We start from the raw sequence: 12,968 nt of genomic DNA on the forward strand, positions 1-12,968 counted from the left end.
GAGGTGTTCCCCATAGCGACCCCTAGAGGACGCAGTTCGAAGTTCCCTTGAAAGGGAACATGCCTCACAGACATGATAAATATCTATAAAGAAAGATTTAAATGATCACTTAATAAAATTAAACAAATCGAAAACAAAAACGCTTTGGTTACAATCATAATCTGTAGAGATGCACTTTTCTCTAAAGGCGCGTCTAATGAGGAGATGGCGAGTCAAGATTGGCAACTTCATTCTTGCAACACAGACTCAGAAAACACTAGTTTATTAGTAAATAATTAAAATATCTCCTTACAATTTCCCCGGACACATTCATGGTAATTACTTTTGCTGGTGCTTTGTGGCAAGCTTAAACCTATTGCGTGTATTTGAATGCAGAACTGTTCAGCTGGGCTGACGGCACACACCATACTGCTGCTGGCAGGACACTAAACACCATCAAGTCACACTTAACAGTCGCGGTAGCACGGTCTCGTGTTGCTTCCAACGGCAAAGCTATTTTTTTTCAACACTAATTGATGGATGTCTAAAATATTAAAATAAGGAGAAGCCTAAAATAGATCTAAGGCCCGGCCTGCATCTAAACTATGATACCTTTTTAAAGTATGAAATAGTTCACGCCTCTCAGGATGGGCTTGTCCAGTGAGAAAGGCTGAAATGCCAAGCGGAAGGTTGGAAATACTGGAGAGTTTTATGACCCTTTGTCTGAGAGCATGGAAGTTTGCAAATGGAACTCGAGTGGGGGGGTGATGCAAAAATTACTAAAGGTTCACACTAATATGTTGCATAGGTATCAACATATAATATACACTCATTTAGATCATCAGAAGACAAATTCATAGATACTAGAAATGGTAAGATTACATATAAGTAAGATTACATAAACGAGTGGTTCTATCATAAGCATGCATAAAACAGTCAAATTCAACAGACAATATACAAGAACAGCAATAATATACATAATGACCTGAAGGATATGCATGTTCATTCAGTAGGGCTGCACGATAACAGAAAAAGTGATAATCACAATTATTTTTCACAGTTTTAATCACGATTATTCTTTTAGTTTATAACTTTTGTTTTTATTGCACTTTACAGCCATACATAAACAGAAGATAAATACTATGAAGTACTGTATTGAGGCTTCCGACAATGTTTTTTTTTTTAACTCTAAAAATAAAACTGCCTCTTTTAAATGGTAATAACAAAATCAAATTAGAAATGGTAATAACAAATTTCAAATGGTAATAACAAAATCAAATGATAATAAAACTGCAAATATGAAAAAACGGAAACTATTAATTTTTTTACTGCCCTATGATATGCCAACAAGTACGTATTTATGCATACATCTTACAGATTTTTGGCTAAAAACAAAAGCCTGTCAACTTGATCTGGCTTAAGGGAAGATCGCAAGCAAGTAACTACATTTCCGGCAGTACTAAAAGCCCTCTCTGAAGGAGATCTTGTGGCTGGTGTGCACAAGTATTTCTTTGCCACTTTTTGAAAGCCTTGGATAGACCTTTTCATTTTCCTTCCACCGTTTTAGTGGGTCCCTCTCACTATCCAGGTTGCATGACTGTAAGAAAGACTGCAGCACACAGGCTACACTGGGCTCCTGGTTGTTAGTTGGCAAGGCTTGTTCAGTAGTTTTAAAGTAGCTTCCTAAACTCATCTTTTTCTTTGGAGCGCATCCAGCTTCAGCATCCTCTGTGTTTTCTTGTGCTGGTTCTGGGGGTGGCACCTAAACACAAAAAAAGACAATTAGAACTAATTTTAAGGAGTCACAAATCACTATATAAATCTCAGTGCACCTCTTTTTTAATTACCATCATTGCCACAGTCTGCATCTCAGCTTTCAGTCTAGCTTGTACTGATGTTTTGTTGTCTTCAGTGGTGTATCTCATCTTAAAACGTGGATCCACAGTAGATGCCATGTCCAACAGAGCCTGGATATGTGGGTCGCTGTATTTTTCATTTAGGTACTCCAGGATTTTAGACTTTATTGCTCTTGACAGGTCAGTATCATCATCCTTAACTTTCAAGATTGACGAGTTGAAAAGATGAATAACTGGCTTTACAAATGACACACTGACGTACCTTTCACCAGACAGTGCATCTGTAAACTTAACTAGAGGGTGCAGGGATTTGTTGATCGCCTCTAGCACACCCATGTCCTGCCATGTTGGGATAAGATGCCTAGACTTCTTGTCAGAAGACAGGATATGTGCAATGGCCTTTTGCTGCTCGATGACTCTCTCTGTCATGGCCTGACGTGATCCCCACCTCGTTGTACACTCTGTCTTCAGTGAGTGCTCGGGAAGCTTCAGCTCCTTTTGTGCTGCTAAAAACTCCCTCTTACGCTTCCAGCTGTAGGAGAAGGTGCTCACCAACCTCTTGCAAAGTGCCACAGCCGGTCAATTCTTGGATCCTTCATGACATTCTCTACAGGAAAAACATTATCAGAATAAAATTATCAAGCCAAGGCATAAGAAGACTTTTTGTTTATTGTGGAACTTTTAATCAGAAATAAATCTTTGTTTTTTTTCATAATTATGTAGTACACATACATAAGACTATTATTAACTATTTATTAGTAAACACTGACTTATTTTAAATTGCTCATACACACATGCATGTACATACATTCACATTTAATGGTATTTGACCAGTCAAATATAACTTGTTTTTCTTTAGCTTCTGTAATTTGATTATTTGTCAAAATAAATAAGATGGTTATACTTTATGACTCTAGGTGTCACTGTAATATCAGAAAAATTACTAAAGGCATTTTTAAAATTGCCAAATAGTTTCACTATATCAGGAAAAAAATGTTAACACAACTTACCGATGGATAAATGCAGTCTATGACCAAAGCAGTGTAGCCTCGTCCAGTTATTCACAGATGCTGCCCTAATCATATTAGCTGTGTTGTCCGTTGTAATGCATACGAGTCGTTCCTCCTGCAAACTCCATGCAGAGATCGCTTCTTTGAGGCCCGCTGCAATACACCCTGCTGTATGGTCTTGTGGGAAAAACTCAAAATCTCAAACTCGCTGTCAATAAAATGAACAGTCAAGCTCAGATATGGTTCCGCTGTTGTACTTGACCATAAGTCGGTTGTGGCAGCAAATTATTCAATTCTGCAAATTTTTCTTTCTATTTCCAGTCGGCATTTAAAAAAATGGTTGCGTGAGGGGATGTTATATCTTTTGTCAAGTGTGGCAATAATTTTTTTAAAACCCTCACTGCTCACAGTGCTTGTTGGACACATATCCTTGGCTAAATGATACGCAATCGCCTCTGTTATTTCCTTGTGCCTTTGCGAGCAAGGCGAATACGGTATTGCATTGAACAATGTCCCCGATATTGTTGTCTGTGTCGTGGATGGCCGGGGATTTTTTGTGGTTGTGGCTTGTGTCTTCAGCCTTTGAAATTCCTGATATTGTCCTTTGTGGTGGCTTTTAAGGTGGTTAATGAGGTTTATTGTGTTACCGTGGGATGTTTGGATGGAACAGGAGCACAGTTTGGACAAGACTTCATTACCTGATCAACATCACATTCATGAAACCAGAAATAGTTCTACACACAATGGAGTATGGCCCTTTGGGGAACTAACAGACGTACTTCTGCACCTTCCTGTTGCTGTTCTGCCATTGTTTGTTCAAGCCGAATGACTGTAAATCTCTTGATGTCAACTTCTACCGTAAGAGAATATTTGAAGTTGTTTTATGTAGACAGTGTTTTATTGCAGTGATTTAACAGAGGAAACCATAACCTATATTTACATGTACATGCAAAAAATGGGCTGTACAAAACAAAATTTAAATACTAAACAAAGCAATAAATAAATAAATAAAACACTGGGATACTGGTTTTACATTTGTTAAAAAAAGGTATTGCTCTTATATTGTAGACATCTTGCACTTGTAAGTCATTTTTTCTAGTGTGTTTGGAAAATGTGGTGTATAATGATGCTGGACATTGAAGATAAATGTAAACATTTAAACTAGTAACCCTTTATGTTTAGTGCTATTTTTAAATTATAGTTTTAGTATTTTACAATATTAGTAAAGTTTAAAGTTTCTCGTAAAATAAAACTGAAGACAAAGCTGATATCTCAAGACGTGAAGCACAACTGCACCTCAGACAACATGGGTTTGAATACCAGCTAAAGGTACTTTCTTGCTCCTGTTCAATTCTCACCTGTCCAATTGTTTCCTGTCTCTACTCCACCTGTCCTGAACATTAAAAGTGGAAAAACCCCATTGAAGCCAGAAATAAAATCAACAGCAACCCTCTCTGAGCAGTAAAATATTTTTATAATGGAGTGTTTCAAGAGATTACAGCGGGACAGTAAAGAGAGATCTCCATGTTTCTCCACATGTTTCTCTACCATTGTCATTTAAGTTCCTTTCTTTCAGAACTTTCTCGTGTCTCAGTTGTGTCTACTATTATTTCTCCTAAGGATTTTTATAGAGAAACATCTGAGACACTGCTGAGATTAAAATGAGAGAAATACATGAGGAATCACAACTAAGTCTCCTGAGGTTGTGAAAGAGCAAACTACTGAGCAACAAAAATTGAGATTGATAGAGATTGCAGCAAGATAGTAAAGAGAGATATTCTATGTTTCTTCCAAATACATTTTCTTCTCATCTAAGTCTCTAGAGCTTAGGAAAAGCAAACTACACTAGGCAATACATTTTTCCTACGGGTATTAGTGCAGTACGGACTGTTGACGAAGCATGGATGCTTCATGATAAATCATATGCATACCAGCACACGTGTTTACTACATTGCTGAGGACTGATAAAGGTCTACTGCTGTGATCTGTTTCCTATGCTTTCTGTATTATAATATTTTAGAAATGAATTCATTCTAATAGCATTTTAGAAATTTAACACTTAACAAGATTTAGCCCGCTTTTTGCTATGTAATGGGTAAGAACAGGCCCGGACTGTAGGACAAATCCACCAAAAACTATTATTTTTAAAATGTCATATAATGTTCATTGTCAATATTATCTTATTTAAAATCTTTTATGTGTGTCAAATAACTCTTGTCGCTGTTTGTTCTTGCATTACTTGGCCTACAGAGAGCAAGATTTTTGTGTGTTAGGCTTTTACATGCTGCTGGAGTGAGCGTGCAAGAGAGATGTTGGTTGTTTGGTTTTATTTGAATTATAGCATATTTAAAATAATTCCACTTTGTTATGCAGATGCAAAATGTGAAACTGCAGTCTCAGTCTATCACTTTATATTTCTACAATATTATATTTTGCATATTTTACTTAATTGTTTTGTACATTAATTTAATTTAATTTTTTTTATGACAGCAAAATCAGTTTAATCTTGATCAACAACAACTAATGATCAGTGAATCAGAGAGGCATCATTCCATTAGATCATTTAAAAAAAAAAAAGTGACAAATAGCTTTCAATTTATAAGTTATAATTGTATCTGTCTACAGTCGTGGTCAAAAGTTTTGGCAGTGACATAAATTTTGTGTTTTGCAAAGTTTGCTGCTTCAGTATTTGTAGATTGTTTTTCAGTATACCATAGAAACGTGGAAAAATAATGATGAGCATATAAGTTTTAAAAGCTTTTATTGGCAAAAAATATATATATAATGAGTCAATATGTACAGCGTTGACCCTTGTTCTTCATAACTTCTGCAATTGGCTCTCGCCTGCTGGATATTAACTTCTGGGACAAATCCTGACTGATGGCTGAGTCATTTCTTGCTTTATTAGTTCACCGAGGTTGATCATAATTTGTGTATGCTTGTCCACTCACCTTTTGAGGACTAACCACAGAGTTCTCTATGGGATTGAGATCTGGGGAGGTTGCCACAGCCCTGGATCCAAAATTTCAATGTAATGATTTTGAGCCACTTGTTTCTCATTCTTGCTTTGTGACATGGTGCTCCATTCATGCTGGAAAATGCACATTGAAGCGGCTCATCAACAAATTGACCTGGATCCGTACTGCATCGGGAGGAGCAGCTGCCTAGCATGAAAAGGGAACGTTTTGAATAACCATTGCTTTATTTCATGGCACAGTGCTTTTTGGGCAGAATTATGAGAGACCCCAGTCTCGGGTTGAAAAGCAACCCCACACAATGGAGGGACGCCCATGATTCAGCTGACCCATGACGCGTATCGAGACACTGTTAACAAACCACAGGAACCTCATGAGCCGCGTTCCCCTTTTTTCTTGAACAATCAACCGATTTTCCAGATGTCCCACAACAGTGGGAAAGGGAGGCTTTCTCAGAGGAAAGAAAATACTTTGCCACCAGTCTTCTGCGGTCCACCATCCTTTCCTGATACTTCCGGCTGATTTCAGTCTGTCTGACGTTTCTTTGGGAGAAGTTGGCTTTTGCGCCCTTCTTACACCAACCCGTTGTCCAAAAGTCTTTGGTCCTCCTCACGGTGTGTGCAGATGCTCTCACACACCAGCCTGCTGCCATTACCTGAGCAAGCTCTGCACTTGTTTCTGGAACCACGATTCTGTAGCGGCCTTCCTCTCAGGAGCGACGTCTCTGGCACTTACTGGACACTCTGGGACGTCCTGAGGACTTCTTCACTGCAGTCCGAACACCTCTCTCCTTGAAGTTCTTGATGATCAGGTAAATGCTCTTTCAGGTGCAATATTTATTTGCTTGTAATTTCCTTGCTTGTGAGGCCAGTTTTGATGTTAAAGTGATGATGGCTGCACCTGTTTCTTTGGAGGTTACCATTGCTAACAAGGCACACAATGAATTAGAAGCAGCTTCTTCCATCCTCAGCACATAGCCAATCCAGTCTGCTCTTACAGTCTAATTAGTTTGATAGTGATTTCACCTGACTAGTACTCATTCACACACTTTCACATGTGCTGCTGCTTATGATGGAGTCAATTAATGTACGCTGCTCATTTTGTTCCAGCATCAAAAACAGTGAAATTTGTTTTGTTGTTTTTTTGTGAAAAAGTTATTTTTTTTGCCAATGAAAGCTTTTAGCAATTGGCCCCAAAAATGCATCTGATCCACTCTACAACAATAAATCTACACAATAAAACAAAAATTTATGTCAACTGCCTAAACTTCTGGCCATTACTGTGAGGATGTAGGACTGCATGGTGAAGATTTATGTTAATGTTGACCCCACACTCTTGCCTTAGAACCGTGAGGTTCTGCTGTAGGTTCCTGTGTTTGAGATTCATTTTAGAGAAGTCTGTGAGTTTGTGCGAAAAGCTTGAGTCTGAAATGAAAGGAGGCAGTCAGTCCTGCTCTTCCAACTTCACACTACCCATGGATCTACATTTAAAACCAAACAAAACTTTATACATTTATAGGCAACTTTATTTTTGCAATGGGACGTTTTCAATATTGAGAGTTCTTTATATTTCTATAATTCTGTTGTTCAACCACCTACAGTCAACTGAAAGTTAAAACAGTTTTATTGAAGAAAGAACAGACAACTGCTTGCTCGTTGTATTAATGTGTTTTAGGAAATCATCTATTATAGAACTGTCTGCAGGCGCATGAAGATGTTAGTGAGTTTCTGTCTCAGAGTAAAAAAGGAATGCATGATGAAATAACTGTAGCCACAGAGGCACTAATAAACAGTAGAATTGAGAAACACGGTGTTAGAAAAAGTCCACTCCCTTCCAGAAGTTTCCTCTCTGATTGATTTCAATGCGAGGTGATCTCATCTTAGGTCTTACTCACCACCCTCCCTTTCTCTTCCCTTGGTTTTCTCCCTCCTCCATCTGTGTTCTCTCTCTCTCCTCGTTCTATATTTCCTATATCTCTTACCAATGTATACAAGCATGCGCAGATGATACATAGAGTTGATACATAGAGTTAATCAGTGAAAGACGAATGGTGGGGGTTTAGTTTGTCGCTACACTGAAAGTTAAGAGAGGGAGTCCCACTGCAGGTATTTATTGTCTTATATGTTCCAGTAGTTCCTAATGTAGACCTATGTCTTCTACTAGCTTTGTTGTTTTAGCTCATACTCAACTTACATACACACATATGGAATCTATATCTTATTGGTTGAAAGGAGCCTTGGTACCACCCTTACTGTATCATGAAATATACTGCAGTGTACGACACTAAAGGATTAGAAGTGAAAGGTATACTCCGATTTTGTGTCTGTTGTGCCTTTTTCTTCCCACGACCGATGAAAACAATTCTGGGAGGGACTGAGAAAACTTTGGTGGCGACGAGATAGAAATGGGATCATTCTAATACTTTGTAATTTAACACACAGCAATTTCCTGCGGTATGACAGCAATATCAAATTGAGCAGGTCTCCATGATTCACTTACAAACAAACACACACTTGATCCAAGGCTTTTAAATAAAATCATCAAAATTACTTCAACACAGCATTAAAGTCTCAGAAGCTCAGAGTGACCAATGACACATCATAAGACAACATTCATACATGAAAATAACCAAAGAAAGATCAAACACTCACCTCAAACAATATTTCTGTTTCCTCTGAACCGTTGTGTTGAATAGCTGCTCTGAAATGTATTTCACTTCTGTAAAACAACTGAAATCTGCTTCCTGTTTCTTTCAGGAAGAGACATGAGAAGAAGAAAGAAGGCAACCAGTCAGACAACACACACACACACACCACACACACACACACACACAGACATACTGGTATATAGTGTTTATGAGGACAGCATGTAACCATCTTGGTTTTTAGAGGACACCCCTTTCCTAACATCTACAAGTGAAACCAATATATTAAACAGTATTATATGGCCTCTTTAGGATACATCTCACTTAAAAGTGTTGTTTTTACCATAAAATCATGGAAATTTATCAACTGATTTTTCACAGGCTTGCAGGGTCCAATGATTTATGGTTTGTTGGGACATGCAGGTTTACAGGGACTGTTTTTATAAAACACAAAAACAAGCAAAGTGGTTTACAAGGTCTAACATAGTTTACTAAGAACTTTATAATAAAAACTGATAGACAGTATTTTTGAGTAATCCATCTTTAGGAACAGTAGGTTTTAAATCTTAAGGTTTGGAACCTGTCACATTTTCTCATTTAGTTCATTTAGGCATAAGTAAACAATTAGACTTGGATCTGCACCAGAACAATCAAGATCACATGAGCTATTGAGTTTTAAGGTTTGGAACCTGTCACATTTTCTCATTTGTTGTCCCACTCCGAGCCAAACCCCTGAATATAATGTTGCACTTCTGACCAATGAAAGAGTCCAGTAGATTACTCATGTGACTCCTCTCAGAAATGTTGTAAATTGCAAAACTTTAACCATTTAAATCCTGGATTCTGAAAAATAAAAGGGTCTGCAAACACTGTAAAATGTGTGGCTGCTTCTGCACAACATGGAGACGAGGTAGCATGTAGACACCTTACAAACATTGTACTGGATTTGTTGCATCTTAATTTTATTTATTACTGGAAATTTTTTTTTTTTTTTTAAAGTTAAGTGTGCATGATGATGTTGATAAATGGAGCTGACAAACAAGCAGCAGCTGCCAATGAACTGAAGAGATCCAGAATGAGCTTTCAAAGTACTGCAGGAACTTCTGTTAAACAAACAAAAAAGATGGGTTACCTAACGGTTTCTTGTCCCCTTTGACTTCCATAAAGTGTCTTATGTTTTGGTGTTGAGAATCAAAGAAAGAGTGCTCTGCTTTCTCACAATGGGTACCAGAAATTTGGTCTGTGTTTACTAGAGGGACCAAAGTGTTTCTGGTCATTTTGAAGAAACAAAGACATACAAAATTTTTCATTTAAGGTCTTTTTTTCACAATGTAACTTAAAAAAAAAAAAAAAATCCTTTTTGTTTTTTTTTTTTCCAAACATGCCAAGTGGGGACCTGAAGCTCTGAGCGTCGTCTACCTATCCAACAGGGGACCTCCATAGACTGCAATGCAACTGTGTGTGTGCCAGCACTAGAGACGCTGTACCAGTTTTTTCTTCACAATCTAACTTTATTTAAATGCAACTCTAAACTTTGAAACATTCACACATTATCACCATTGCATAAATATTCTAATAGAAATCCAAAATGCTTAATAAATTTGTACATAACCACGCAGAATATTTTTCTGGGCTTGACATTATATATATATATATATATATATATATAATATATATATATATATATATATATATATATATATATACATATACATACATACAGTCAAACCAAAATGCAGGGCAGAGCATATTAATACTGATACACTAAGAAGGGTATTGTGCATTGAGAAGTGTCATTATAGTTGGATTTTATTTAGTACTTAGTTTTCTTCATTTCACAAATAATGGCTAATAATAATGGTAATAGTAGTAAAAGTAATAAAAAGTGAGAGTCAGTCGGAATGCTTGGCAGTTCAGGGGCAGGGGGCAATGGCTACTTATTATTAACATTTAACATTGTCTTGGCTTAACCCCAATACACTTTCTTAATGTATGAATGCAATCAAATCACATTCCTGGGAAGCTCCTATCTAGATGATACTTTTATCAGACAGACAGATAGATAGATAGATAGATAGATAGATAGATAGATAGACAGATAGACAGACAGATGGAATAGTGCTAATGTTCAGCAAAACACTTAGGTCCCCTGTTGGAAATGGTAAACTGCAGCGTCTTTGGATCTTTGACATTTCTTTGCACAATTTCATGTTGACTTTGAAAATGTTCCAGTGGCTAAAATTACTAAATTTAATGTTACAATCAAATATATTGTAAACTTGTATTAATCAACCTTTCAGTACATGTAGAGAGAGTGAGAATGTGAAAATTGTAAACACGTCAACACTATCGCACTTCACATCTCACAGGGGACCAGTGTCATTTAGTTTAGTGAAATGCAACTACTATGTGCAGACCTGTTATGTGTACATTTAGCATGTACCGTTTTAGCCGGTGTTGGTGGTGCTGAAATGGCATGCACTAGTGAACAAAAACGTGCCCTAAACATGGAAATATCTAAATGAACTTATTTTTTTCAAGTGAAAAATATTATTTAACATCACTGAAACCAAACTTACAAAAAACTTCAGTTTACACCGGACAAAACTCATTTTATGGGTTACAACAAGCAGAAAGAGTTCTTTTAAGGTCAACAACTGCAGGTCAATACTTTTAACATTGAAAAGTTGAATTTGTTAAATAAAATGACTTTGGTCCCCAGTTAGATGATGAAGTGTGAAGCCTGTTTGGCTGATCACCTTTTCCTTGCATCACAAACAAACTCTAAAAGTTTAGAGGGTAAAAAACGCAACATTTTTATGATAAATTGACATTTTTCAGTTGACATAAACATTGGCACTTTAGTCACTTTACACACTTAGGCCTGGTTTCACAGACAGGCTTAGATAAAGCCAGAACTAAGCTTAGTTAAATTTGATACACTTGATACACAATACACAAAAACAATGGAATTTAGACAATTTATATGGGGGGTAGGAACTACAGTGAACTGTGAAGCACAAAGAAAATTGCATGTATTGAGCTCCTTTAACCTGTAGAATATAAGCACTGTGGAAATGGAGCACAGAATAGTGAGTTTTGAAATGACAGTGAGTTTAGATAGTGAAGTGTGACGCCTGTTTTGTTTGATTTGGCAATTTCTTGAATCACAAAGACACTATAAAGATTCTGGAGTTCAAAACTCAACAATTCTATTACTGTTGAATACTGTTAAATTTAAAGGGTTTGTTTTGGACTGAGGGAAACTTAAAGGGGTCATATGATGCAATTTCAACTTTTTCCTTTCTCTTTGGAGTGTTACAAGCTCTTGGTGAAGATCTGTGAAGTTGCAAGTCTCAAATCCAAAGAGATATATTCTTTATAAAAGTTAAGGGGCAACCACACCCCCCTAAAACGGCTCGTTGTAACACGCCCCCACATATCTACATCACTATGTGGGGAGATTTTGCATAACACCACCCAAATGTTCACGCAAAGAAAGAAGGCGTGGCCTTTTATTCTCGCTGTAGTATTGTTGTTGCCGCTGCCATGTCGTATTGATGCTGTGTCTGCACTGTGAAAGCGAAACTACTTTGTTTGGCCTTCCAAAAGAGGATGATATCCACTTCGTCATGCCTGGGGCCGATCCGTGCTGGTCACTGAGGAAATACATCAACTTTGCACCGTGGAAACTACTTTGTTTGGCCTTCCATGGGTGGAGGGTATCCGATTCCGGGGTCGTCACATGTGGTTGCTGCAAAACCAAGGTACGCTCCTTCGTAGAATCCTCCTGCTGCGCTGTTTCTCAAGCCACCTGCCTCTGCTCACTCATGCCGGCCGCGGCTCACTCTAGACCGCGGCTCAAAAGAAGACACAGCTAGAAATCATGTTTATATCACGTTTATAATGGGTTTTATGTTTATGTCTCATCGCTCCGGCCGGACAAGGCATCACAATATGTTAAGAGGCATAACATTTCCATCACATGCTTGAGGCATTCGGCCAATCACAATGCACTGGATAGCTGGCCAATCAGAGCACACCTCGCTTTTCAGAGCAAGAGCCTTGTGAAAATCGATCCGTTTCAGAAGGCGGGGAATAGAGGAGAAACAATAATGTACAGTATGTGGAAAATAATGTGTTTTTTGTAACCTTAAACCGCATAAATACATTTGATTAAACCAAATCCACAAAATAATGTTCTTTTTAGCAGCTTCATATGACCCCTTTAAATAGCCTGCTGTGTTAATAGTGTTTAACTAGCCATATTTTAATGAAACAAAACAACTAATTTTTTTCTGTCAAAAACAGAAAAATATGCTACACACATCAAATAAAAACTAACTATGGAGCAGATGCTGTAAAAAATTGCTTGAAAAAAAATCACAATAAAATAACTTGAATTACATTGTAAGTGTTTACTAAAAGTATTAGAAGGTAAAATACTTAATGTCGGTTAACAGTTTACCAGTTAAATATGGTCATTCCTAATATAAACTGAATG

General features: G+C 37.3%; 1 protein-coding gene across 1 annotated transcript; it reads right to left on the minus strand.

The window, feature by feature from the left end:
- Window positions 1–1,046: 1,046 nt before the first annotated feature.
- LOC109092694 lies at window positions 1,047–3,530 on the minus strand. Its single transcript, XM_042749602.1, has 2 exons — window positions 1,827–3,530; window positions 1,047–1,741 (listed from the first exon to the last, which is right to left on the minus strand). The coding sequence occupies exons 1-2, from the start codon at window positions 2,262–2,264 to the stop codon at window positions 1,439–1,441; spliced, it is 741 nt and encodes a 246-aa protein (XP_042605536.1). The 5' UTR covers window positions 2,265–3,530; the 3' UTR covers window positions 1,047–1,438.
- Between the last annotated feature and the right edge of the window lie 9,438 nt (window positions 3,531–12,968).

This window comes from Cyprinus carpio, chromosome A4 (genome assembly GCF_018340385.1).
Source record: "Cyprinus carpio isolate SPL01 chromosome A4, ASM1834038v1, whole genome shotgun sequence".
NCBI lineage: Eukaryota > Metazoa > Chordata > Actinopteri > Cypriniformes > Cyprinidae > Cyprinus > Cyprinus carpio.

What these genes read in the sequence shown, in the direction of transcription:
- LOC109092694 (XM_042749602.1), bottom strand. Translation starts at nt 2,264, where the DNA reads ATGACAGAGAGAGTCATCGAGCAGCAAAAGGCCATTGCACATATCCTG. An exon ending in TGCAGACTGTGGCAATGATG is followed by an intron (nt 1,742 to 1,826) that starts GTAATTAAAAAA and finishes TTTTGTGTTTAG; the next exon opens with GTGCCACCCCCAGAACCAGC.